Source organism: Amblyomma mixtum, chromosome 10, assembly GCF_055824585.1.
Source record: "Amblyomma mixtum isolate Tamu chromosome 10, ASM5582458v1, whole genome shotgun sequence".
Classification (NCBI taxonomy): domain Eukaryota; kingdom Metazoa; phylum Arthropoda; class Arachnida; order Ixodida; family Ixodidae; genus Amblyomma; species Amblyomma mixtum.
The window spans coordinates 153617561-153645398 of NC_143021.1; the positions used below are offsets into that span (position 1 = coordinate 153617561).

Consider the following 27838-nt stretch of genomic DNA (forward strand, 5'->3'; position numbering starts at 1 on the left):
CCGAAGAAATATACTAAAGGACGCTTTTTATCTGAAAGACACGAAATACTGACTCTTTCACGTAAATATATTCCTTTAGTATAGAATAAAGTCCTAAATGAAATGACTGGTAACGAGAAGCAGCTACTGAAGTGGCGAGGTGTCCTGTGCATAACTCTAATAGCATATGCGATTTGCGTATAATTTGAGTTGTCAGCGAGGGTACAGCATTTCTGAGAGCTTCAGAAATACCGTGTTAAGACGCCAGCTGTGCACTTTAGGACGCAAGGTTTGAAATATGAATTGCTGCCTCGGATGTGTCACTGAGGAAGCAGGCCAGTGCAGGAGCACAGCCTTCAGTGATACTGTTAAGGCTTCAGTGCTCTTATTACACAGTTACTTCATCTAGCTGCAGCTGTCCAGTGTTTTCTGAGTGCGCAGAAAATAGTGTGTTACCGCATGAAACGCAGTTTGAGTAGTCGGTAATTAGAAAAAAATCGGGGGAGACATTTCACATTGCTTACGCGTAAAAAGGAGTAAGCCCGCCCTCTCACTGCGTGAACGCAGTTGATGAGCGCTGCGGTGATGTGTAACCCGGTGCCACGCAGCTGGCAGTTCTACCTCTGAATGGCTCTATGTAGCCGGTGCCGCAACCCTTCTGATCTTTGCAGTAGGTGAATGAAGGCGGTCCCCGCGGTACCACGGTTCGCCCTCCGCCTTAATAGTATGAAGCGATAGCTAAGGGATTAATGACCATAAATGCACAATTCGTCTTTCTCTATTTAACATTCACAGAACCCTTGGGGTCCTCATACTACTCTTCGAGCCATGGTGCTGCGGTTAAGCGTTGCGCCACTCCCGTAGGATTGCAGGTGTTTCCACTGGTGGAAATTGTGGAATCCAAGTTGTCCCGAGCAAGCTGGTGTGATTGACTTTAATTTCACCGCCACCTTCAGGTTGCTTGAGGACGCCATCCTTTAAAAGTGCCATCGAATATTAACACACACATACGCACACATACGGGTTGTAGTTCAGTGGAGCAAGCAAGGCTTGCGTCTTAATATCCTAACATCATTGATGTGCTTAGCTTACTTGCTATATGAGAGACGAAGAAGCAAGGGGCTGAAAACAAAAAAAACGTGACTTGATTTCCGCTTTCACGTAATTTTAGTCAGCCCGATAAATTCAACGAAAAGCTCTGATATCACCTTAGCCAGAGAAATAAATTTTTTTGAAGAGTTCTCATTGTCGTCGATGAGATGTGGTCTTTGTGCATTCATTTGAAATGTTTGCTTCTCAGAACAGAACAAAGAGCACAACGGGATTAATGTAATCGGTGTTATTCTTTCTCGTGCTGCATTTTTTCTTCTATTACAGTTTTGAAATTATTTTGGCTTTTCTATTAAGCTGACTTTTTTTTTGTCGAGGCAGAGGTCTCTTTACCTTGCATGAGTATGATTGGCTTATATATAAAAGGGAACCAGTACCCAGATGCATTGGCAACGCAAGTCAAGCGCCATGGCATTCTGCACACTGCTCACGCTTTTTCTCTACGGCGTTTCCGCTGGGCAATCATTAGAAGCGATTGGTATGCATCAGTCTTCTATTTTAACTTAAACTCGTAGTATTTCGTTAGTTATTTCTTACTTTCGCAGCTGAACTACAATTCGGGTTGGCAACTGCAGAATGTCCGCGTGAATCCGGGATGGGTTTAGACTATTAGAAAATGAAGGCTGCAGCGGATGCAGTTGAGTTTTCGAAAGAAATGGTGGCAGGTGAAAGAGTTGCACATAAGCGGTACATCAATTTTCTCTCGGGAGCTTTTAAAACTTAATGAACCCTTTCTCCTCCTTTTATGTTTTGTGCTACGATGGGAAGGATGTGGACGTGGAAACAACTTGATTCGAGGCTGGTTCTAAACCGTAGTGAAAAAGAGCGCTTGCTATGCTAATCACTCTTGGTTGTCGGATAGCTCTGATTAAAGTCAAGCTTACTAGGAGGAAGGGGGAGGGTGAGGAAATTTATTGTAGGTAATTTCAGCGCTGCGTGATAATAGGATAAGGCCTTTATCTGCTTGTCCTCCAGGGAGATTGATACGTGAGGTGCATCATCTGATAAAAAGTTGCAGGGGATTAGTGGAGCGATAATTGTTAATGCGAGCTTTGCGGAGGAAAAGCGCTAATTGCTTCTTGGGGTAGAGATGCCGCTTGTGGAAGAATGTGAAGTTTCTGTGACATTCCTGAAGAGCTCGGTCGTTTGCTCTGCATATAGCACTGCGTTTTCCACTCACGTTTAATTTGGTCAGGGGATCGAGATCTTGATGCTAATTTCGTAGGACCAGTTAACGTAGCATCTCATTTGCCTAAATGCCAGCATGGTAACGTATCAGTGCAAGGTTATTGTAATGATGTAAATGGTGTAGTTTTCGTTATGAGATTTCACTACACCATCATAGAGGTAGATTGCAACTGACTCCGCTTCATATTGCTAAATGTTTTAGTATAGGTAAAGGTAATTATAAACGTGTTCTGTGTAATAATTCCTAGACATTCTTATTGTTTGGCACATACAATCAGTTTGATTTACAGCTTGTTTATGTTCTGAATGTAAGAAAAATGCGCAGCCCAGTGCGTGGTCGCGGCTGCGTTTCTTGGGCATATATTGAGCACACGCTTCTGCTTCACGTGGACCTTGAAGTAGACGGGGCGTGATATGTACATATTTGGAAATATGATATTTCATGGCAGCTGACGGTCCTGGCTGTTCGATGTGAGCTGGCTAGGGAATAGTCTGTGTTACTTTCAGGATGTCGCTTGCTGCTCGGTACGAGACAAGCGTGCCAAACCTCTCTGCCTATCTGCCTCGGTAGTTCGGAGAATGTGTGAAGGAGGTTCGTCTGTTGCAGCCATCGGCATGAGGTCTGCATGGGCGGACCCAGTGCAGCTCTGTGAAGGGTATTAAGTGCAGAATTATGTTTTTAAATATTTGCCTATGTTGTCGTTATGTACAGGATGGCGTACGCGTGTCTGGTACAGACACGTGGGCTAGCCAGAGTGGGGCGAGATGGGACACAGATTTGCAAATTGCCGCCGTTATTTTTATTCCCAGATGTAAAAAACAGTAAATCGGCTTTACGGCTCCCAGTCGTCCCAGTAAAGATTAATTAAATGAAATGACAGAGTAATGTGTAAATATAATCTGTACATATATTTAAAAATTCCGCCGCCGCGGTGGCTCAGTGGTTATGGTGCTCGGCTGCTGACCCGAAAGACGCTGGCTCGAGCCCGGCCGCGGCGGTTGAATTTCTTTGGAGGAGTAATTCTAGAGGCCCGTGCACTGTGCGATGTCAGTGCACGTTAAAGAACTCCAGGTGGTCGAAATTTCCGGAGCCATCCACTACGGCGTATCTCATAGCCTTAGTCGCTTTGGGACGTTAAACCCCATAAACCAAACCAAACCAAACCTTAAACATTCCATCTAGGGAGAATTGTGAGAATGCTCGGGATAAAGTGAACCGCCCTTGAAGAATCACCATCCTTGCATTGGATGTCACACGCACTTGGCTACACGCAGACCTGGGCAATCATTTTGAGCCTTATCGAACGACTGACATTGTACCAAGAACAAATCCAGGACTGTGCTCTTCCATGATCCACTACAGTCTATGTAGTTCTACCGCCAGCTACTGTGTGCAGCCTGGCTACGCAATGTTTCTGAATTTCCTGCCTTCACCAAATGTTTATTCGGTTGTAGTGCTTATTTATGTTTAGCTCAGCAAAGTTGAACGTACATGCACTTTCACCAGATTCGTAGCGCCTGAACGTGTGATTTTTAATGCGTATGTTGGCCTGTCCGAACAGAGCTCGCTCCGTTGTTAGAATGTGTTCTACGAATACCCGTCCGTGCCCGCCGGACTGAGTGCGATGGTGAGGTTCGCAAAACTTTTTAAGTAATTTCTGTTGCACTTATTATCAGATTTTCATTACTGCTCTTTGGTGCACGCCTTTGGGAACACAAAGGCATTTGGTGGCAAAGGCGCTGCTTGCGTCTAGTCAGACATTTTAAGGCAATAGCCTTAGGAGCACCGTTACACAAAGAATCCGGAATCGGCGTTGTGAGACAAAGATAATGAGTATCACTCTGGCAACTTGTAGGTATGTGGGCCTCTAGGTCACGTAACCTATCGGCCACAAGCTGCCAAATGGAGAGTGAGCAAACTGACCCCCATGGCAGGTGGCAGTCATGGACCGATCAGTCGGGACGAGCAACCTGGGCCGCACAAGGCCCACCGCTGGGAGCACTCTCCAACGCAGATCATGACCGCTTCGCTTAACCGCTGCACAACTGCGCCAGGAGAAGTATGAGGACTCCCACGGATCTATGAACGCAATGTAGAGAATGACCTTCTGCATACACACGAACTGGCCCACTACACTATCGCGTCGTACCCTTACGACCCAGCTTAACTGTCCGTTTCGATTCTTTTTTCATGTTTTCTGCGCACCAGTGGGCAATCTCAGTTGGCTTTTAGTCGCTGAAACAATTCTACTGAAGCGGATATCATGTTTAGAGCTTTACAGCAAGAAATTAAACAACTACATCAAAAACGGCACACACTTCGGCTTGTTGGTGCATTACATGGAGAAATAAGGAACGTGACCAAGACACGGACAGAGAGGACGCACACGCAGCGTTATGGTGTGTGTAGCGCTGTGTGTGCGTGCATTATTGTCCGCGTCTCGATCGCGTTACTTATTTCGTCATGTCATCCCACCACAACATCACTTCCCTGAACAGCAAGGAGCTTAAGCCCCATCAGAACATCGCAGCCTCGTTTTTTCTCTCGCATCTTGCCTGCGACTAGAATACATATTCTTTAATTAATTAAGGTGCTAGTTTAATTGAGCCGCGTAGCTTTGAAAATCTGGCGTGCGGAATTTTGCGCCTTTCGGCCGATCTCTCGCTGACAGAGGATAATCTCAAAATTTTTTCTTCTAAAGCTTAGTCAATTTTGTCCATCTTGAGGTCAAATGTAGCGGACATTGACGAGTCATACCACATAAGTACCAAGTTATCACGATGCGGGCTTAAAAGATACTGGGCACATGTAACAAAAGGTCTCGAACGCACGTACGCACGCACGCACACACACACACACACACACACACACACACACACACACACACACACACACACACACACACTGGAGAATTCCCACAAACGCTGCGAGTTTCCCACACAGTGCAATATCCGTCGAACGCGGTTCCTTGGTTACAACATGTTGCCTTGATTTTAAAACATATTTCTTGGAAAGAGGGAAAGCTGTCAAACACATATCGTCAATGCCTTTTCGAGAGTGTGTGTGGGTGGTCAGTCTAGTCTTCCCGGAAGCAAACCTCACCATGGTAACCAATTTCGAAATTCGGAAAAAGTGGAATGCGAATACCAGTGAGCGAGACTAGACTACATTTTACTAGGCAAAGATGTGAACCAAATTGGTTTGTTTACCGAAGGATGTGGCCATGTAGTACACCAGGGTGGACAAATCCTTCTCCGATGAGGGAGAGTGTTTTAAGTTCTAGGATACGGTGGCCGCAGGTCGCAAAGGACTGGGTGTATTGGACAAGCTTTTGCGCTGTAGTGGGCATAGCCAGGCTGATGATGATGGTCCTGATCATGATATGTGTGAAGTTCTGAACAACGGGCAAGTGCATTTTTGGCATATAGCCTGAGTAGGCGTGTATAGTGGCCGAAGCTTGCAGAGGAGAGAATTGGAGAGAAATGGAAGAGGTATTTTCCTTGCACTAGGCGCAATCCGCGTGGTGATGATGAGTGGGGACAGGGGAAAAGAGTGCTAAGTTGGAATCTGCAGCCTGCGCTATTGTTCACCTGGCTCATGGTACATACAGTACACACGGGTTGGGCGCCACGCCTATCTCCAACCAGTCTCTCCCCCACGTGCGGAAATACAGGCGGAAATAAAAACCCGAATAAGGAAATTTCTGACACATCATCGAGTAAATGGGTGAGGATGGACGCCAACTGCCTCGTCGGTTCTAAAAGCTGTGCGGCATCTAGCCTTCGTGCTGTTCGGACCGTTCTTGCGCACACGTAAGCACGCACACGTAAGCACGCACACGCAAGCACACACACTCAGCGCTTGTTTGCCGCTCTCGAAGTTGACACTACATCGCGTACAAGAGGCTGGTTGTGCTGCGGATGAAGCGAAAGAGCAACGAGCTAAGAAGAGCTCACGCTTTCGACTGGAGAATAATTTTTGATTACTTTTTTCATTGAAAGTAGCGATGTGGATTAGCTTCGGAGATCTGCACGAAGTACACTACCATGACGCACGGCGCGTAGTTTGATTGCGAAAACAGCCAATTATAGTAGTACCTGCACTTATATTTTTCAAGTATTCTAGTTCGTCACATCTACTTTTTTTGCACAGGTAGTGCCTCCATAACTAATCGTAACTTTTGGGCTGTTTCTTTCATCTAACTATGCAACCTGAAAGCGCTAAATCGGTGCACAAAGTGTGCAGTTTATTCCTAAAGACGTTAAGCCCATATTACAACGAAATGATTTTTCGCCTAGACGCATACATTTCCCCCCATTTTTATTCCCAGGCCTCTTTAAGAGTTCTGCTTTAAAGACATGCCGTCTTTGTGAAAAACAACCGACTTAGGCGTTCTCCAGTGACCTGTACTTTGCCATGAGGGCAAGTACGTTGTTCTCGCTTTATGTTTTGTGGGATCAATGTGAAAACACCTCCTCTGCTGTCATAACTCCGGTATGCGTTATTAAGCCTATAAGCAAGTGGACAGCTCATAGTTGCTCATTCAGAACAAAGAGCAGGACGGAACAACTGTGTATTTAATCATGATACTATGCTGCGAAGACACATGGGTACAGCTTTAAAAGCAAAGGAGCGTGACACTCCTGGGGAACACATTTAGAGGGTCACTTTCGCATATTTCCTTTGAAAATGTTACTTGGATAAAGGGCAGTCGAGAAACCACTCGGCTATCATTGTTTGTTGTGTTTAAGTCAGTTTTCTTTTTTGCAGATCCCAAATGTGCTGTAAAGAGCTTCACCATAACGACACCTCGCTGCGCTACTCCTGGCTGGCAGTTCAAACAAAACACAAGAACATGCGTATCCACGTGCAATTCCGCCGCGCCGTTTAAAGACAAAACACTATGCGATGCAACTTGCCGAAGCAGTAAGTAAATACAGATTTGAACCGAATAGGTCTTTCTTTTATGCGCATTTTATGAGGCTTGATATCATTAACATTCACTCTGATTAACACACTTCAGCATTAGTTGTATGGAGCTTCAAAACATCGCTAGTTGCGACCTTGGTCAGCGGGGTAATGTTTTGAGCAACATTTCTCTAATACGTTATGATGTAGGAAAGACCCGAAGTATGAGAAAATCATGAGTGGTAAGCAAGAACACTGCTATAGGTGACTACTCTATTTCTGTATAGGGACCAAAGCTCGGCACGTGGTGTATATTAACGAACCTACCTTTTTTGCAAAAGCCCATAGGCTTTGCATGAGCCTGGTCGTGACGACCTGTGGGTCTTTAAAACACCATACGAGTTTCATCCAACCTATCTTCGGATTAATCCATCCAGAACTACCTGTTACAGTGGCTCATATCTAAAACATAGCACACGTGACTTATGACTGCCTATCCAGTGATTGTAAATTAGACGCAAACTTTCAGCTTACAACTAATAACTACACCTTCTGGCAGCCGTTTTGTCTCCCGGGGTGTAGAGAGGCTGATATAAATTAAATATTTTTATGTCAGTAATTAAACTGACATACGTGCAAAACAGGGAAAGTGTTTATGAGAAGCAGTTTGCTTCTATACGAGGTTGCATATTCAAAAAGAAGTCCTTATAATTTTATGTGCCAAAACAACAAACCGGCGCACGAAAAAAAATACCCACAAAATTTAATCACATTTTATCACTTGATTTACGCCTCCTTGCGGCAGCCAAGTCCTAGCGGTAATGAAACTAGAAAAAATGCTCTTAAAAGGATCAACTATAATCTCTATGGGGTCAAAAATTTCAGCAATCAATGTGACCAAATTAATGACTGCCAACCAAAGAGCCGAACTTTTATGAAGTAATCGAGCACCTGCCGAAATGTCGGTGCAGTAGGCTCAACCACTGTATTTTTCATCGTACATTGCTTTGCCTTAACTTCCATTCTTTCCCGGCCCGATCACTGACACCAGTGACAGTAGTACAGCCATCGCATTTTGTACTAATCGCGAGAAATCATCGGCAGTGTTCTATCTCTTCGCCAGCCATGTTATCTCACGACACTGAAGGAGGCAATGGTTGTTGAAAACTGCGCCCTTTAAAGGTACCACTGGTTCTTCTCATATAATCTGGAGTTTTCTGAACAGGTTGGTTGTGTAATTTTTAAATGCCGTAATCGTTTCATTATCATCATCAGCAACAGCCTGACCACGCCCACTGCAGGGCCAAGGCCTCTCCCAAGTCTCTCCAATTAACCCTGTCCTTCGAAAGTTGCGACCACCGTATTCCCGAAAATTTTCTAATCTCATCCGCCCACCTAACTTTCTGCCACTCCCTGCTACGCCTGCCTTCTCTTAGATTCCACTCCGTTATCCTTAAGGAGCAGTGGTTATCCTGCCTTCGCATTACATACCATGCCCAAGCCCACTTATTCCTCTTGATTTCGACTAGGATGTCATTAACCCGCGTTTGTTCCCTCCCCCACTCCGCCCTCTTCCGATCTCTTAACGTTACACCTATCAATTTTCTTTCCACAGCTCGCTGCGTTGTCCTTAACTTAAGCTGAACCCTCTTAGTTAGCTTCCACTTTTCTGAGTTCTTTTCTCCTTTCACATTGGGTGCATACATGTGTCTTAATCGCGACGGAACTGCTGCGCCGCGTCGTCGCATTCGCTGTTTTCTCGCAGCGGAAGCCACAAGGGCACTCCAAAACTGACGACGCGCACATAACACGAGGAGTGAGGCATAGGTTGAGCACTCTGACTCGGCACGTCATTGAACGTGAGCGCCTTACAGGATGAGTCCGCACACATGACCGCAAACCGAGCAATGAAGCTAACACAAAAACCGTTGTAAATGCAGTCTACACCGGAAAAAGGTAGACAGTTTGGTGTGGCTAAGCGTGGAATGCCGGGCGGTAGACTTAGTTACAGAGGCCATCTAAAGAACTTACGTGCTGTGAAAGCGAACGCACCCTTTGGCTCAAAGGGCTTTACACGAAAATCCTTAGCCATAAAAGCTTTGAACTCAAGCCCTTCAACAAAGGCATTTGCCCAGAAAGCATTCACAATGAAGGCCTTTAAACTAAAGGCCTTTCTCATAAGGCCTTTACACTGACTATGTTTACCTTGAAGGACAGTCAGTGCTAGGTGTACACACCTGGCAGCTTGTACAGGTGGGAGCTTTGCAGGTGAGAGAGATAAAGAATAAAAGTTTATCAAAAAGAGACGAGCGTATTCTGCGTGGAGTCCTCAGTCCAAGACTCCAGTGGCTTCCACCGAAGGTGTCACCTTCCACAAACATGGTTTAAAGGACGTACGTATGCCCGAATTCGGTAAATGTACCTAGAAGTGGTACTGCAATAGAGCAACTGCTTTCATTTGTTCCGAACTGCCCGACAATCCTCCGTATGCTCTTTGCAATCAAAGCAAGACAATGTTGGCACAAACAACCAAGCTGAAGGCTAATAAAGGCACACAACTCATAGCATAAAAGTTTGGTTTTGAATTTTGCCAATATGCAACTCTTACTTTAAGCAATCTTTCTTGGGGGTCTAAGTCGAATAATAAAAAAAAAACATGCCCAAAATCGGCGCTTTCGCATACCGTTCAATATAACAGCGCACTGTGTAAAGATTTCCTTGAAGAAATGAGTTCTCCCTATAAGTGGATGACACTGGAAACACATCGTTTTATTGTCCATTTCAGGAGACGTTTGCACAGCGCCCCGAGCTGTAACAGGATGTGTGGCTGGTTCTCAAGTGGAAGTCTTCTACTTTGATCCTCAATCAAAAACTTGCCTTTTTGATGTATCCTGCGGCTACACCGGCAATAACTTTCCAACCGCTGCGGAATGCGTCAGGACTTGCGGCGGCAGTAAGTTAGTTCTCTTTATTATGTTGCCTTACAACCAATACCTAACGCATCCGTTACTCATAAACAATCATATGCGTCTTCTTGAACGCTATTTCCAGCTGAACACATGCAGGAGAGTGGAGACTGTGTTGAATACAGTCGGTCATATTTAATGCGGATGGCTACTTAGAGGGCTCGTCTTGATACACAGGTAGCGAAATGCTAACTGCGTGGCTGCACAGTGTTTACTCTATCACTTTGACTCGCAGGTGGGGCTCAGAGATGGTGCTTAAAAGAGAAAGGTGAATTGTAAATTACGCGGTGCCTGTCAAGTTTGCATATACAATGTCCGATGTTTAAGCGGATCCGCCGAGTGGAGTATATTTCAGAATAGGGGAGTAATGTCATCATCAGCCATCCAAGCACACCCGTACGGCCCCAAAGGAAAGTTATAAGGCTGTTATGAACACCAGAGTAGTTGCCGTTACGCATTAGGGGCTAATGTATATACATTAATCCACCCTACTAAAAGGACCGCCGTTCTGGCGCAGTTTCGGTCCTTCTTTTCAAGCGGTTCGCAGATATGTGACGTTTGCAGCAAAGTAAGGCTAAGCTTTTGAATAATTACAGGCGCGAGCTGTTTGAATACGTTGAAGTGTTCAGGACACCAGATATGCACTCTCCGCTAAGCGAACTTCGATAAAAAGTTATATTCCTCTCTGTGCGTTCCAGGGCCACTGCCCTCTCCTCCCGTGATGTAATCCTGTTCTATGGCCTAAAGCATTACAGTGAGTGTTTTAACGCGCTCTGGTTGATTTCTTGTGCATATAGGACCGCAATGCGAAACCATGGCGCTCCATTTGATTTCTACGCAAAACTTGCACCGATTCCTTATTCATCATGCTGAAAACCATGCAGTGCTTTCTAGAAGAAAGTGATAGGCAGCAGAGTTTTTGCCGTGACGCCTTAGGGGCTATAGAGTTTCAAAGAATGAAATCATGAATTGAGCTTCAAGCCTCGGTGGCCGGACATCGAAAAGAGTGCTATCTGTAATGTCAATCAATTTTATCAAAGCTGACCTAAATGCGTTCGCTGACCTTCAGTGCGGCAAATTGTTTAATAAAGTGTTTTCACCTTTGACCTTAATCCCTTCAAATTTAGTGCGGTTCAAGGTCCATCGTTGCTGAGAATACTATCTTGCAGTTATTTGCAACATGAAGCGTATGCATTTCTACCAGCTCTTACTGTTGTCCTTTGCGTAACGGTTATTGTATCAGGCACTTTCCCATGAGACGTCAAGACACTGACTTCCGAACACTGTGTAAACTAGGAATGAAACTTAAAGAATTATGCAGCATTTATCGTTTACGAATATAGCACTAGGGTTGAGCACGGGGCTACCCGGGAATTTCGCGCCACTAATGTGGTGACGGTCGCCGCTATGTACGCTAAAAATCAGTTTGTCTGGTGCTAACTTTTTCCGGTGAGCAGGAACAGGTGGCCCTCAGCTAAGTGCGGCGTCAAATATGCTTGATGCTCGCAGGGTAATGTTCCGGCTTTCAGAGCGCGAATTTTTCTATACGGTAATAGCGTTCGTGCGCAATTCCAATACCTCTTACAGTTTTTTCTTAACAACAATTCAGAAAACTTAAAGTAAAGGAAGCCTTGCCATGCGCTGCGTTGCGAACAATTAGCACAACGTCCTGCGATCAGTTGGAGTTAGCCAGAGCCCGCACGAACGCAGCAACGTTCAGCGGTTGTCGTCTTCTTCACTGAACGCCAGCCATTGGAGTTTCCGGTCTCTCTTACAACTGCACTCGGGCGAAAATTCGCAAGCATGATGTCGGTATCGCACGATTGCGTTTATTTTGTGCAAGAAGGCTCACGGCTCTAGAAATGAAGGTGTGGAGAGAAAGCGGTGGTGGCTTCAGTAAATTAGTTGTAAGCATAGGTGACAAAAGCTACAACGCCGCGTCTGTTGCAGGGATTCTATGTGTTTATTCTATGGGTCTGCCGATGGTACGCGAAGGTGGTGCTGTGAACAATGTTGCATTCCCGAAAGACAGCTTCTACAACTTTAGAAAGGAAGGTGTGACCACTTTCCCTCAGCAACTCTTTGGGAGCACCATGAAGAGGAGTGTTGAGGAATGTTATAATGAAGGATGAAGTAGAAATTCCGTGGCCTCTGTAAGATGGCAAAGGCAACGTTTCGGCGTAGAGTGTTAGATTATTGATAGCAACGACGGTCCAGCTATTCAGAGTATCCAGAGGGCCGTACAGGTCAGCCTAACACACTCCAAGGGCTGGGCTGGGCAGGGGAGCAGCGGGCTGGCCGGAGCCGAAGTTGCGTTTTACAAGAATGTCTATTTACGAGGATCTGTACTCTCTTACTGTCATATCTGGCATTTTTATAGTACCGACTTATCGCTGACTTAGAAACCAGTGCCCAAAATTTATTAACCTGATTACCAACATGTTTTTTTTTTCAGGCGTTGGGCAACCTGCATACTGTAGAGAGCCTGCAAATCAAGGATACACCTGCGATAGAGCAACTGGATCGCATCGTTACTACTACAACGTTCGTGCAAAACAATGCCAATGGTTTCCTTACTATGGGTGCGGGGGTGGACAGAACAATTTCTTGACCTACGACCAGTGCCATAAGCATTGTATGCAAGGTGAGTCAACGCATTCAGAGTACGGCTACATAGTAGAGAGTCTTTTTGTCTGCAGCCTAAGATACCAAAGCGATATCCTGATGATGTAGAGGAGTTTTCGGGGAACATCCACCTACTCGTGATCGAGGAAGGTATTCTGAGAATGAAAGAAGAAATTGTGTAAGAATTGTTTTAAGTTTCAGGGTGTTAAAATCTAGGTACTGAAACATGACTGGAGAGTTTCTGCGACTTTCGGTTTTCTTCTGGGGAATGTTGAACACAAAAAAAGATACAAAGTTTCCGAAGCAGAGAAGGACTCTGAACCTTTCGTCGCTTTCATGTGTGCTGAACTGTTGTGCTTACATTGCTACGAGAGCTAACAGATGCGTAAACGTTGTTTGAAACCTGTGTAAAATCCCATCCTTCTGCTTGCTTTTTGTTTTTGCTTGATAATGCGCTAACATTGAGTCCTACATTTCGAGAGCTCTGGAAGAGCAGGACAATGATGGGACTTGGGTTATATTCCCTACATCACAATACACTTTTATAATCATTTGAGAAAAAGGTTAATACGCAGATAGCTTTCTTCCATGACAGCCTGAACTGTGTTTTGTATTCTCAGTTATCGAACTACACATTACCAAACGTCATGAAAGCGACATGAGACACACATGTCCGACAGTCAGTCCGTATGCCAGAGGAGAAGCCCCTTCACTGAATTATTTTGATCCTCGCTCAAAAATGACAAAGCAAGCGTGTTACTGCTACGCCTCCTTACTGTGCTCTAACTCACCCCTCCTCAAGGGGTTATCGTAGAGTAGCCATACCGGCCGGAGACACTGTTAGCAGTGAAAAAGTGGTGAATTCCACATGAGATTCGGCGACGCCACCTTTCGTTAACGCCTGGCGCACAGACGGACGACAAGGTGACCGTTTTATCTAGCGGCATGTCACCTGAGCCGTTTGCATCCGTGGGGCACGTGCCGAAGAAACAAAATAAAACACTGAATGGTGTCGCTGGAGCAACGAGCCACGCGACTGGAGGAAGTACACTACTCTTTTATTCCGACATCACTGAAGCTGTCCAAAATGAATTGGAACACAGTTGCTCGGTAGGCGCAACCAGGAATAGCCTTTTAGCCAGAGTGCCTGAATAAAAATATCTCGGGTTATGCGAGAGAGACAGAGAGATAAATTTAATGAAAGGAAAGGTGCAGAGGTCGACAGTCGGTAAGGTGGCCCTCGCCTGCTACTGCACACCGAGAAAGCAGGAATGTGGAAGCAAAATGAAAGTGAGGGTGCGAATCCAGGATGATGATGTCGTAATACAATGAAATGCTTAGAGTGCTCAGGGTTAGAGGAGACTGGGTGGCACTTCTCTCGCAAAACATGTAGCACGTGGAGCGCATGTCTTCCTCATGCAGCAAATGTATTGCACACACCCACACATACACACAGCGCACGGTTGCAGAGAAGGGTTCTGTACAATTTCACATCGCGGCCAAAAAGGATGTGCACTTACATCGCCCACTGCTTCTGAACAAGGGGAAAGTGTCCAGAAGTAAGAGCAGTCTGTTAGGCCAAAAGGGCTAAGAGATGCCGGGATACTGAAACATAGGGCATTATGGGGTACAACAAGTATGAAACACTGAGAGGTATTTGGAATGGAATAATGGTACTAGGTCTTCGTGTCGGGCATGCTGTATTGTGTCTAAGGACAGAAGCTCAGTCGGGATTAGAAAAAAATCAGAGAGCTGTTGGAAGATTAGAACTACGTGTCCACGGCAAAACCACTGAATCTGAAGTGCAGGCAGATATCGGCAGCGGATCGTTCGAAGCACGAAACGCTCGGAGTAAAATGCTATATGAAGAATGTTTAAATACTTTAGGGAAATAGCGGTGACACACAATGGCAAGAAAGCCCAATTGCGGTCTGATTTATGCAACAGTTTCTCGTATTGGGAACAACACACGTTACTTCTCTTATTATTTTTGTTACCTGATGAATTCATTTAAAAGCGCGAGAAAATTGTCCTCACATGGCCTTAACCAGCACAACCAAAACAACCTGTGTAAAATGGATGACCGAAAAGATTTAAATTTAACCAGCCCGCTTAAGCGCTTACGCGGCATTTGTGGCAGGCAGTTTCAATTATGCTGTGCTGCAAATCTTTTCGTCATCTCCATATATGAAGCATTCATATGAAGCACCTTATATGAAGCATTCAGAAGAAACCTTTTGCAAAATGATTTTTTTGTCAGCGCTTCTGTTACCTAACTCCAAGTAGGTAATTGTCAAAGAATACTCGCTGCAGAATTTACTCACCGATCATACGACCTTTTATGCTGCAAAGAACAGCTAGCTCTCAGCATATTTTAATTCTTAGTTTTTCATTACCTCTTTGGCAGAAGTATAAACGCTGATCTCTCTTCCAGGGTCAATGTAGTAAGCTGGATCAATGGATAACTGCGACAAGAGAATGCTGCAAGGATGCAGAAGTTCTGTGCTGGTAGCTGCTAAAAATAAAAACTTCGTGAAAAAATGTTCATGACCTCATTATATTTTAGTTCATTTAAAAACATGAAACCCTATGTACTTTAGAACATTGTAGGAACTTATAACCAAGAATAATAAGACTGCACAAAGGCATGGACGTAAGTGCGTTCAACTACTGACCACTACAGGACATAACCCCTTCCTTCCTTCCACCGCTCCTGACCCCAATGACGTTTTCTTAATCCAGGATGCCGCGGCCGCTCTTCGACGAGGTTAAATTCAAGGTGCGCGAATGTTTGAAATGCAATTGCATATTATATAACGGCATGTGGCCGAAATTAATACAGTGGTCTCCATTGTGGTGTACCTTAGTGCCGATATCCCGTTTTCTGCTTTTGAACATCAAATAAGGATACCAATCTCAATTCCTTCCTTCAATGGCCTCCAATTCAGGTGCAAGGTCTGACGGCACAACATATCAACCGAATATCCACGCTGGCGACTGTTATACCTGCGGCGTAAAGAAATGTTAAGTAAAAGTAATATATTTATCCTTGTACCGAAAAAAAAATCTCTCTCCCGATAGTAGCTACGTTTCACACGCGTCAGTTAAAGTAATCGCTGCGAGGAATTTAGCATACCTGTCGGTGTTGAATGCCCAACGATTGAATAACAATGTCGGGCTGGATATGGTAGGGCCTGAAAGTAGGACTTGAACTACTTGCTTTTGTATGCAAGTGTGACGCCAACGACAGCAGCTTCCCGCCATATTCCCAGAAATTCTGTCGAAACGCACTGTTTCGACAGGACGTTGTTATGAACACAATGTTTTCGCATGTCGTAAGATAGCGCAATACAGATCAATATACCAATGTCTGCCAAGACGTAACGCACAATCTACTGTAGCTCGCCATCCGAAAGACTGCGAAAACGAAATTTCGCAGATGAACCACTGAAGCTTTGGTTCTTTGAAAATTACACTAAATATTTGTCTACGTGTTTTACTTCTTACATTTACGCTCACTGTCTCCTTTGTTATACACAATTTGGTAGAATGTTTCGTTATGAATGGCGCCGTTACCTTGTGATTAAGCAGCGTTTCAAATTACCTGAACTGAGCTGTACTTTCTTTTTCTCGCCTCTTTTGCCCCGTTTATGCCTATCCCGTGAGCATGGTAAACCCGCCATGGTGGCTCAGTGGTTAGTGCGCTCGGCATCTTAGCCGGAGTACCTGACTTCAATCACGGCGGCGGCGGTCGTGCATCGATAGAGGCGAAACGCAAAAGGCGCCCGTGTGCTGTGCGATGACAGTGCACGTTTGAGATACCCAGGTGGACGAAAATATTCCGGAGACCTTCACTACGGCACCTCTTTCTCTCTTCTTTCATTCCCACCTTCCTTCCTGCCCTCCCGGCGCGGATGAGATGCCCGTGAGGAAGTGAGATAATTACTGCTCCATTATCCTTTCCTCAAAAATCACTACTAGCCAACACAGTATCGCCTCGTTAACCTTCCCTCCTGTCCTTTTTGATATTTCTCCTCTATCAGGGCTTCAAAATTTGCTGAATGGTGTTGTAGATGGTCACTCAGCCAAAGCAATGAGCACTGAAAAATATATTTTTAAGTGTCTGTTTTCTGCCGCCTTGACCACAAATAACTTTCATGCCGCACTTACACCGATTTTGCGTAATATGTAAAATTTTTTTGAAAATACTGATGCTGATTTTAGGGAGTTTAATTTTGTGTCCTTTCTCACTCACTCCATCCCAGAAGCTAATAAAACCTCACGGCTCCTTGATCCTCATGATCCCACCGGAGGCAGCAAAGACAAGATAAATGACTTATAAAAGGCGTGCCCTATCTCTATACGCCGTTTTTGCTCAGTTTTTCGCCCGTTTTTGCGATGAATCCGAGGATAAATCTCGGCCACTTGAACCTCGGTTCAGTGGGGACGAAACGCAAACGGCGCCAGAGTGCAGTAAGATGTCAGTACATGAAAGGAGTCCCTATGTAGTTGAAATTATTCCCGAGGTCTCCAAGGCGGAGCGTCTTTCCCTTTACCTTCAATCGTTTCTTTCACATGGTGCCCTGAAAGCGGTTCCGCGCTGCTCTACCACCATGCGCAGCTCTCTCGACCATTGTGCAGGCGCCGCCAAATCGCGAGCCCAGTCACCACGCTGCCCGCGAAGCACTTGCCGGACACGAGTGGTGTTGCACTAGGATCTACCCGCGCTCACGTCCTAACCCTTTATATCCCGCAGGTGTGTCGCGAGGTGAACATTGATGAAATTGATATTTTTCAACAGATGTGGTGCATAGGAAGATCAGTGAAAAAAATTAGAATTATCCCTTTTGATTTTATAGAAAATTTTATTGTTGCCACAAGCGTTGCAGCTAGGATTGGGGGATAGAAATTCTCCGAAAATTTAGGAGGCATGAAATTTCCGAGATCAGCTATGTAGCCCCATTTCTTAGGCTTACTCGTGATATAAACCTTCTGAGTATTTCTGCCTTTGTTTGGGATGATCATCTCATCTACATCAACGCAGGTTTCAAGTGTGGCAGCTTGAGAAATGTGTTCTTTAGGTTCGTAAGAACATGTCGTACCTAAATTTTGTCAAACCTGTTTCTTGTCATCCAAACGCTGACATCCACTTGAGTGTTCACTGACCAGTCCATCCTTCTAAAAGGAAGGTTAGTAAAAGACATGTAAAGGACAATTCCAATAAACTTGCGCATCTCGAGCACTGACACTGGATAAATTCGGGTGCGAATTTCTCGTGTTCTCGTGTTCTGAATCTGTAAATCTCGAAAGTGAGGAACTCTATTATGTAAGAGTCGACGAGTTTCAGGAACACGCTCAATGGGCTCTTCACTCTTTCTGAACCATCCGTTGGCTTCAAAACACATTGTTCCTCTCCCGGATTTATATTGATGTCCATTTTCACCCAGTGCCAACTCTTTGTTTGCTTCTTTTTTGTGTTGACGTCAGCTGTACTTCTTCTTCAGTGTCTGTAGAGCTTTCGCTGATATTGTGCCTTGTTCTTGTATTCTTCATCGCAATCCGAACCGTCCAAGTTTTCATCCTCGCTCCCGGTAGGGCATTCTAAAAGAATTTCTTTCTCAGTCAGGCACTGCCTGCATATAAAAAAACGCTCTTGAAAATTACGACGTCAACGAAAGTCGCTGCTAGACATCACGTAAGAAGGTTCAATAGACAGAAAGAAATTAGGTGCCACAAATACTCAGATATAAGCGCTAAATGAAGTCATACTCTTTCATGCATTTCTCTGGGAGTACGCTCGCCAGATTCCTGGCTGCCACAAACGTGTATGTAAGCTGAACGAGGTGTTATGCTCTCCAAAGAGTAGTCGTAGAAACATGAAACTGAGTACGTATATTCGCTAGGCTTTTGCAAAACGTCTCTAAATCTTTTCAACAATGAAGCGCCAGTGTTCAGATCCCCAAAAAACAAAAACAAAGCTCACTCACCGCCTTGGCCGGCTGCACGTGGAATCCATGTTTTCGACGCTCAAAAAACTGTGTCGCGGTACCTGTGGCGCCATCTACTGACAACAAGTGCAAGCACCACCTGCGACGTTTGTGGCAGCTGGGAACACGGGATTGTTAGAGACTATCTTGTTTGTTAAAAAATTAAAAAAAAAACTGCCACGTTTGTGGCACCGGGGATACAAAGGGCTAGTAGCGCAGGATGACCTGTAATATCATCATCATCCTCTTGGCTACGCCCATTGCAGGTTAAATGCCCCTCCCATATCTCTCCAATCCACCCTGTTATGCGCAGCTGCGGCCATCCTATCCCCGCAAACTTCTTAATCTCACCGCCTGCATAACTTTCTCGTGGGCACGGCTACGTTAGCCTTCTCTTGGATATGCATTATGTTACTCTTAAGGACCATCGGTTATTTTGCCTTCGCATTACATGCTCTACCAACGCCCGTTTCTCTCTCTTGATTTCGACTAGGGTGTCATTAACGAGCTTGTGTTCGGCGACGAACTCTACCCTCTTCCTGTCGCTGCCATCCTGTCGCTACCCTCTTCCTGTCGCTACCCTACCTGACCTGCTAAGGCAGGTCACTACCTGCCTTAAGTAAACGTATTCCCTTGCAACTTCGATTACCTCGCAGCCAACTGTAAACTGCGGTTTCTTGGCGGGACATTTGAAAATTATTGTTATTTTCTGCATATTAATTTTTGCAACCACCGTTCTGCTCTGCCTAACTCACAGACCATGTTTTGCAGTTCATCGCCAGAGTGACTTAGCAAGGCAGTGTCTTGAGCGAATCGCAGATTAGTAAGGTTCTCTCCATTAACTCTTATCCCCAAATGTTACGAATCCAGGCATCTGACTACCTCTTGTAAACTCGCGTTGTGTTGAATAGCATTTGCGAGATCGTGTTTCCCTGTCTTATCCCCTTCGTAATTGGAACTGTATTGCTCCATTTATGGAAAACATGGTAGCTGCGCAGTCGTTATAGATATCTTTCAGTATTTCTACATCAGGTTCTTCTACACCGTAATTTCCCAATGCTTGCATGACTGATGAGGTTTTGACTGATTAAAATACTTTCTCGTAAACTATGAGGGCTATAATTACGGTTCCTTATATTCTGCACACCTCTCTATCGACTGACTCATACTGTGAACGTGATATATTATTGATCTATTGATAAGTATTCTTCAAAAATGCCTGTCTGATCATTTGGTTGAGTGAAGTGTAAGGTTGTCCTGACTCTATTAGCGATTACCTCCGCAAATACCATATAGGCAACGACAGTAAGCAGATCGTCCTCAAAATTTTCATCGTTATGCGCGTTGAGCCTCGTGCACCGCGCCAAACGGGGGCCGTCAGCCCCACAAATGCTATCGCTATTGTAATGACATCATGCAGGGTGTTAGAGCAAGAAACTGGCTAGATCTGGATTTTGATATGCAGGAGAAATCGTCGCGCATATTTGTAGCGGTGTGGTGCTTTGAAGGAAAGATGTCTAGCTTGAGAGGTTGATATAACTGGCTGGTGGCACTTTTAAAAGTTTTCCGGTTCAGATTATTCCGTGACACGTGAACTGCTTTGAACAGTTTCTACCATCAAATTTGTCGGTTTAGTCCACGCCTCCGTAAGTTTGAAGAACGGGCGGTGATGGTTTTTGTTGGTTTAATGCCTAGCATTATTCGACATGTAACGTGGTACGTGATGCAGCGAAGCAGCCAACGAAAATTACCTTCAAAAGATGTCGGCTTGCGGTTTCGTTGACATATATCTGAGCCTGGAGGGTTGCTCTCCAGCAGCTGAAACTCACAGTAAGCTGCCTGGGAAAAATGAATTTTAGCCTAGCTTGTTCCGAAGGTTTCCGCTGGAATTGCGGCTCTTTGTAATGAATACTCATCTAATGTTTTGCTGGTTTCCGTACTATACTATTAAGTGCCTAGCTGTGCAATACTATACTGCAGTTAATAATATTTTAATTTGCTTTCGCCAAATACTGGGCATTTCTTGGCTTACATGAGGGCCTTCGGCTAGTGTCGACGCAAGCATGTATATACTGTAATGAAAGAGATAGAAACACGCCTCATGAAGTAAAAGCCAGGCTGTGGATATGATTCCACTTTTAGTCACAAATATAAAATGTTCCCCAAAGGCTCCAGCGGACGAGACAAAGGAAAGAGTGGTTTTTAGATTTATCAACGAAGTTCAATGAAAGACCGCAATATATCTAAGGAGATTTTCCCGACCCTCTCAGCAAATGTGCTCATCAGCTGAAATGAACTTACACTGAAATGAAAAGTACACCCCCCAAAGGTTTTTTTAGTATTATTTTCACACAGATCACCAACACTAATCTTGAGGCTGCCTTCATGTAAAGGAGGGTGACATTTTTTTGACTTCAAGTAATCTAGCTTCCAATAAGTAGAAGAATTACGCCATCCTTTATGTCACTATTCCTGATGTGTGTTACAAAGTCGAAGTTGGCAGCGTGCATATATCACCTAGGTGAAGGTTGGGGTTGAGTGAGGATGGGGTCTAACGTTGTAGAACACCCATATTTCATTTTAATTAGCCGGTCTGCTTCTATATATCCCTTAAGCGCAGTATTTATTTCCAATCAGCGCAATATAAAAAACCACAGTTAACGATAGTTTTTATAGAACATTTACTTCCCTTTTAGCAATCGGCAAATGCCACTTACTTTGCTCGAACCCTAAAGGATAATCTACATTACATTGTTCCTTGGCCCTACTTTATTAACCATATCTCAAAGCTACAAACTTTTGCGCAGTTTGCAAAGCTGAAAAATTTGCAAACGAACGCACAGGAGACACTAACAAGCATACAAGGGGCACTAGCGGGTGTCCCTTCTGCGTTTGACGTAGATATATTATCTTTGTTTTAAGCTGCTAACGCATTTTCTTCGTTAACTAAACTATGTATTTTCTGCGTTTAGGCGTACAGTCCCGCAAATCCTCCGTCGATCAATGTGAAGTGTATAATAACATTCCCGCCATATTTCTTCACCAAACACGCCCAAGCGAGATTGTCGATATCATATCTTCATTAAAGAACAATTGCGCATGCAGAGCAGACTAGATAAGCGCAAAACCGATAAAAAGTGTAGTACAAGTTATGTGACGCCCCTTTCACATGTATGCAACCTCAATTTATTCACTAATGAATAACCTTTGCTTATGAAAACCGCAAAAGTTGTAGCAGTACAAATGTATGATGCAGTTAACAAAGTCAATTTGTAGAGATCTATTTCAGTCCTTCCTAAGCTTTCTAAAGTACCTGAACGTGTGCTAAATAACAGATTAGTTGGACACCTGGCGAAGAGTAAGGCAACTGTTCGCGAACAATTTGCTTTTCAGATAGAAAAATCTATACAGCAGGCACTATTTCATGCAAGAGACCACATAATTCAGTATTTCGAAAAACATCTTTTCAGTGTTGGAGTATTTTTAGACTTTATGAAAGCGTTCCATTCCATTAATCCCGATGTCTTGCTCAATAAGTTATCTTGGTATGGCATTAGAAGTGTTGCGCATAAATTAATTAAAAACAACCTCGGTACTCGAAAGCAGTTCGTTTCCCTTTATGAATTTCGTTCTGAGCGCCTCGTCTTAAACTGTGGAGTTCCAAAACGGTCAGTTCTGGGTCCAACATTATTTCTTGTTTACATCAAAAGCCTAGTGAACATCCCGAATACACAATAAGTTGTTTTATATGCTAACGACACGAGCGCTTTCTTCTAGAGAAAAAAATATCAAAGATGTCTTTAACGCAGCCAATCAAAAACGAGTCACCTCAAAAACGTTTTAAACGTAAACGAATTGCAAGTAAACTGTAATAAAACAAAGTGAGTTATGTTAAGACCTAAGCGAAAGCTAAGATTAGAAATTCGTGGATAGAGTTATTGAAAATATTGCCTGCATTAAACCTTTGTGCGCATGGTTTAATGAGAATCTTTATTGGTCGATCCACGTTGAATTCCTCTTAGCTGATATTCCCAGAGAGATAGGAATGACAAACTTGTTGAAGCACTTTATTCCCTTGAGCCTGAAAAAGCAACTCTATTACTGTCTAATACACTCACGTCAGCAATGTTTGCTTTTCGTCCGGGGCACTACCATCAAAGCAAGCCTCGAATCATTTTTCTGGCCGCAGAGAAGGGCGGTAAGATTCATTTGTAACCTCGACTTCGTTGCGCACACTGTGCCATTTTTAGTAAGCTTGGAAATCTTGCTATAGATTACCTATTCTTACACAAATTATCGCTCGAAGGATTTCGTCTCCGACTGTCCGCCAAAGAACACATTAGCGAGAATTTCGCAACAAAAGACACCTAATACAAGTTGAGACATAAAACAATTTCTGTACTACAAATACGTACTAACCACGGAACACAGGCTGTTGAATTTTAAAATGCCTAACCTATTAAACAAACCCCCGAGGGTCTTACAGAAACGGGAAATATGTCAGTCTCTCGCGAGTTTTAAAAAAAGTTATGAAAAGTTATCTTTCGCAAAACTTTTGTGCATGACAACCTCGAATGTGCTTTCTTTATCGTCCTTAATAGGGTTCGACAAAGGATTTCGTTTCGTTTGCTTGGAATTACTTGTTAGATCACAGCGCTCTCAGATGGTGTTGTGTTTTTCTCTCCTATTTTTGAATGAAATTGTGACTTACTGTGCTGTCTTTTTTTGTTTATTTACTTGTTTTCCGGACAGTGTATGTGTGCTTCGGGTGTTGTGGCCTTTGTCACGCAAGAATTTTTTCCTTTTGCTACAGCACCCGAGACTACTGAATGTCTCAAAGAAGTAATAAAATTCAATTCAAATTCAAATAAAACTGGTTCCAGCAAGCAAATGCCCGCTAGCCTAACTTAATGTTTCAACGATGCAAACTCTTCTTTCCTCTTCGTTCTCGATGCAACTTCTTGACTGGATGTCTGTAGTTTTAACACGCTATGAGTGAGTCGATAATGCCTATAATTTTGATTGCAAAACCGCTACAAGCCTGCTGCCTGGAATTTTATCAAATAATATGGTCACAATGAAGCGGCGTTACGTCAGTGAGTTACAGTCGATTTTCGGCCGGTCAGCGGCAGCCATTGGGACTTGCCAGTAGCCGAAGCGCAAGTCTAAGGACGAAAAATACTCCGCTTCTTGCAAGGAATTCAGTGCGCCGTTGATTCGAGGTGGAAGGTAAACATCCTTGCGGGTCATCTGGTTGGAACGGCGGTAGTCCACACAGAGCCGGATGGAACCATCTTTTTGTGACTTACGGCCACCGCAGTGCCCAAAGAAGGTTGGGAAAGGTAAAAAGACGTGCTGAAACCTTGCTGAAGTGTCCGTATCCGCTCACGTTGAGTGGGCGGAAGGTGGGCGCGATGAAAGACTTCGACCAGAAGCGGATTGGGCGTGGTCGCACAATATGCGAGGGCAGCAACCTGAGGCCAAGCACGGTGATTGGAGAACTCGGAGGCAAGGGCAGGGTCTTGTCCTTCGATACTACCGAGGCATTCACTGCGAAGGATAGAGGACGGCCAAGCAGAAACGTTGGAGACATAAATGGCGCAGTGACTTTCGGAGATTGTGAAAATGGTGAAAGGAATCAGAGGATGGTGATGGCGGGTGCCTGCGGCGGTGTGTGTGAAGAGGGCACGGCTGCTGTTCGGAGCGAAAGGAGGGCAGAAAAGATGGGTAGTATGTCGGTGTCGGCAGCCACATGAAGCTTAGGAGAGCGCAGAGGCAGGTAGCACACGGAAACGTTACACACTGAAGAAAGTGCAAGATCAGACCAGCACAATCAACCACTGCACGGTGGGTTGAGAGGAAGTCGCAGCCGAGAATGGCATCGTGAGAACACTCACGCCGCACAACAAAGTCGGCGGAATATGCTAGGTCGTTGACAGAAACGCCTGCCGCGGAAGCTGCGATGGGGTGGATGCACTGCAAGCTGGCCCTACGGAGAGAAAAGTTAGGGGCGTCGTCACCTTGCGAATTTAGCGGCGAAGAGAATCCCTAATCACCGGGACGGCAGCACCCCTGTCAACCAGCCCGAGAAGAGGGACGCCATCGACAGACGCCTGAGTCACGCGGGTGGCGCTGGTGAACACTCCCAAAGTTAGGTTATTTGCAAACATAAATACTTACGAAAGCAGAAGATTTGACAGCCGTCGCCGTAGCTCAGCGGTAGAGCACCGGACGCGTAACTCGGAGGTAGTGGTTTCGGATCCCACTGGCGGCATGTTGTTGTTTTTTCTTCTGCTTTTCTAATCAATAAGCTTTAAACGATAACATATTCAGTAATATTATAAATTGATCAACCCCACAAAATAAATAAACTAATTAAAAAATCCCCTGCGGCCCTTGGTTTCTGGGACTGTTGGCTTCTCTCATATTTATAACGAGCCCCTCTAGCCCCTTCTCTTGTTTGCTTAATTGCTTAGCGAGGGCCTCGGTTCTGGCAGCCTTGACGCCATGGGAAGCATAAGAAAGAGGGTTCTCACACAGCTTCCACTCTCGCCGTTCGATGACGTTCTACGTCACATCAGCGGTAACTCAGGACGTGTTACGTCCGCCGCTTAAGAACGTGGGTGGCGCTTGTGAACACTCCCAAATTTAGGTTATTTGCAAACATAAATACCCCCGAAAGCAGAAGATTTGACAGCCGTCGCCGTAGCTCAGCGGTAGAGCACCCGACGCGTAATTTGGAGGTCGTGGGTTCGGATCCCACCGGCGGGATGTGGCTGTTTTTTCTTCTGCTTTTCTAATCGATTAGTTATAAGCGATAATATATTCAGTAATAATATAAATTAATCAACCCCAGAAAATAAACAAACTAATTAAAAAATCCCCTGTGCCCCTTGGTTTCTGTGGCTGTTGGCTTCTCTCATATTTTTAACGAGACCCTCATTCCCCTTCCCTTGTTTGCTTAATTGCTTAGCGAGGGCCTCGGTTCTGGTAGCCTTGACGCCATAGGAAGCATAACAGGGTTCTCACACAGCTTCCACCCTCGCCGTTCGGTGACGTTCTACGTCACATCAGCGGTAACTCAGGACGTGCTACGTCTGCCGCTTAAGAACGTGGGTGGCGCTGGTGAACACTCCCAAAGTTAGGTTATTTGTAAACATAAATACCCCTGAAAGCAGCAGATTTGACAGCCGTCGCCGTAGCTCAGCGGTAGAACACCGGACGCGTAATTCGGAGGTCGTGGGTTCGGATCCCACCGGCGGCGCGTGGTTGTTTTTCTTCTGCTGTTCTAATAAATTGGCTTTAAACGATAACATATTCAGTAATATTATAAATAGATCAACCCCACAAAATAAATAATCTAATAAAGAAATGGCTGATGCTTAACTTGGTTAAGCCTGGAGAATGCGAAGCATCATCGTGTCGCGTAATTTGGAGGCGCACAACCACAGCGACGGCGCGAGGTGGGCCCCCGTTTCTCCACTGTCGTGACGTCAACGTGTCACGTGGTGTGACGTCATGTATCACGTGATTTGGAGGCGCACAACCACAGCGACGGCGCTAGGTGGCCACCCGTTTCTCCACTGTCGTGACGTCATCGTGTCACATGGTGTGGCATCATCGTGTCACGTAATTTGGAGGCGCACAACCACAGCGACGGCGCGAGGTGGGCCCCCGTTTCTCTACTGTCGTGACGTGATCGTGTCACGTGGTGTGACGTCATGTATCACGTGATTTGGAGGCGCATAACCACGGTGAAGGGCTGAAGTGGTAGCTAAAGTAGTATGCTTCGCATAAAAATCCCCTGTGCCCCTTGGATTCTGTGTCTGTTGACTTCTCTCGGGCATGCGTGTGCGCGTGTGCGCGTGTGTGTGCGTGTGCGCGTTTTTTTCGCACGGAATTTCGCACGGAATACCACGGGCCTTATCGCGTTGTCCAGCAAACGTCGCCAGTCAATTACGTCGTGGAGCCGCTCAACCCCTCTTCGGACCTGCGCCATCGCGGCCGGGAAACCGTCCACGTCAGCCGCCTGGAGACTTACTACAACCCGCTCCTCTTGCCCTCGCCATAAGTCGCCAGGGTGGCTCCTCTTCGTTTCCGGGGTTATTGTAGTGAACCACGACGGCCGCGCCTGATCCGCCTAGGCCGATCGCTGTTAGAGCGCCGACGACGACGAAGCGTCGATAAGACACGAAGTGCCGCCGCGCTGCACGAACTCGCTTGGTTTGGACTGGCCGTACATGCGCTGCCCGCCGTTCTGCTCGCCGTTTTGTGTCGCCTGCCGTGAACATCACGCCCTGTACCATTTGAGCAGAAACACCCTTTCACTTGGTGGAGGAGCGGATTTACTGCCTTCTTGGCGCTTCAAGGCCATCCGCTTCCGATTTCACCATGCCTGAAGAATCTGAACAGCCACCGATCCTTGTGCCACACACTCCTGCCCCACAGCCGCTGACAGTCGTCTGCGCTGGAGCTTTGCGCCAGCACGTTCCCGCTGTCTTCAGCGGTACCGGTGACCACGACGTCGAGGACTGGTTAGCCTCGTACGAGCGGGTCAGTACCCACAACAAATGGGACGAACTTCTAAAACTGAACAGCGTCATTTTCTATCTGACGGACGTCGCCAATCTGTGGAATCGCAACCACGAGGCTGACCTCACATCGTGGTCCGCCTTTAAGCGGAATTTCGCTGACGTCTTCGGCCGGCCTGCCGTGCTCAAGCTGCGTGCTGAGCAACGCCTGCGTGCTCGGGCGCATTCCAGACGCTTCTCGCCAAAAATCAAGCCACCGTCGTCGACATTATAGCGCATTGCCAGAGCTACGACGAACTCCGTAAGCGCCGTCTTCTCACTCGCTCTCCACTCTCTCCACCGGAGCCTCAGGGCGCTTTGACATCTGACTCCGACCAGTCGCTACTGCTGCCCCAGATCCAGCAGTATATTCGCGAAGAAGTTGCTTGACAGCTGTCTCTCGTCCACCCGAGTACTGCCGCTTCCTCTTCTCTTGTGCCTTCGCTGCAGCGCGTCATCCGCGAACAAGTAGCCGGAGGTCTTCCTCCTCCCCCTGAAGTTCCT

General features: G+C 45.5%; 1 protein-coding gene across 1 annotated transcript; it reads left to right on the forward strand.

The window, feature by feature from the left end:
- The first annotated feature begins 1497 nt into the window (after positions 1 to 1497).
- LOC149327411 (uncharacterized) lies at positions 1498 to 27724 on the forward strand. The gene is made up of 6 exons (XM_089564867.1): positions 1498 to 1567; positions 7049 to 7204; positions 9972 to 10139; positions 12608 to 12796; positions 27079 to 27317; positions 27527 to 27724. Exons 1-6 carry the CDS (start codon positions 1498 to 1500, stop codon positions 27722 to 27724), a joined length of 1020 nt encoding a protein of 339 aa, XP_089420993.1.
- The last annotated feature ends 114 nt before the right edge of the window (positions 27725 to 27838 follow it).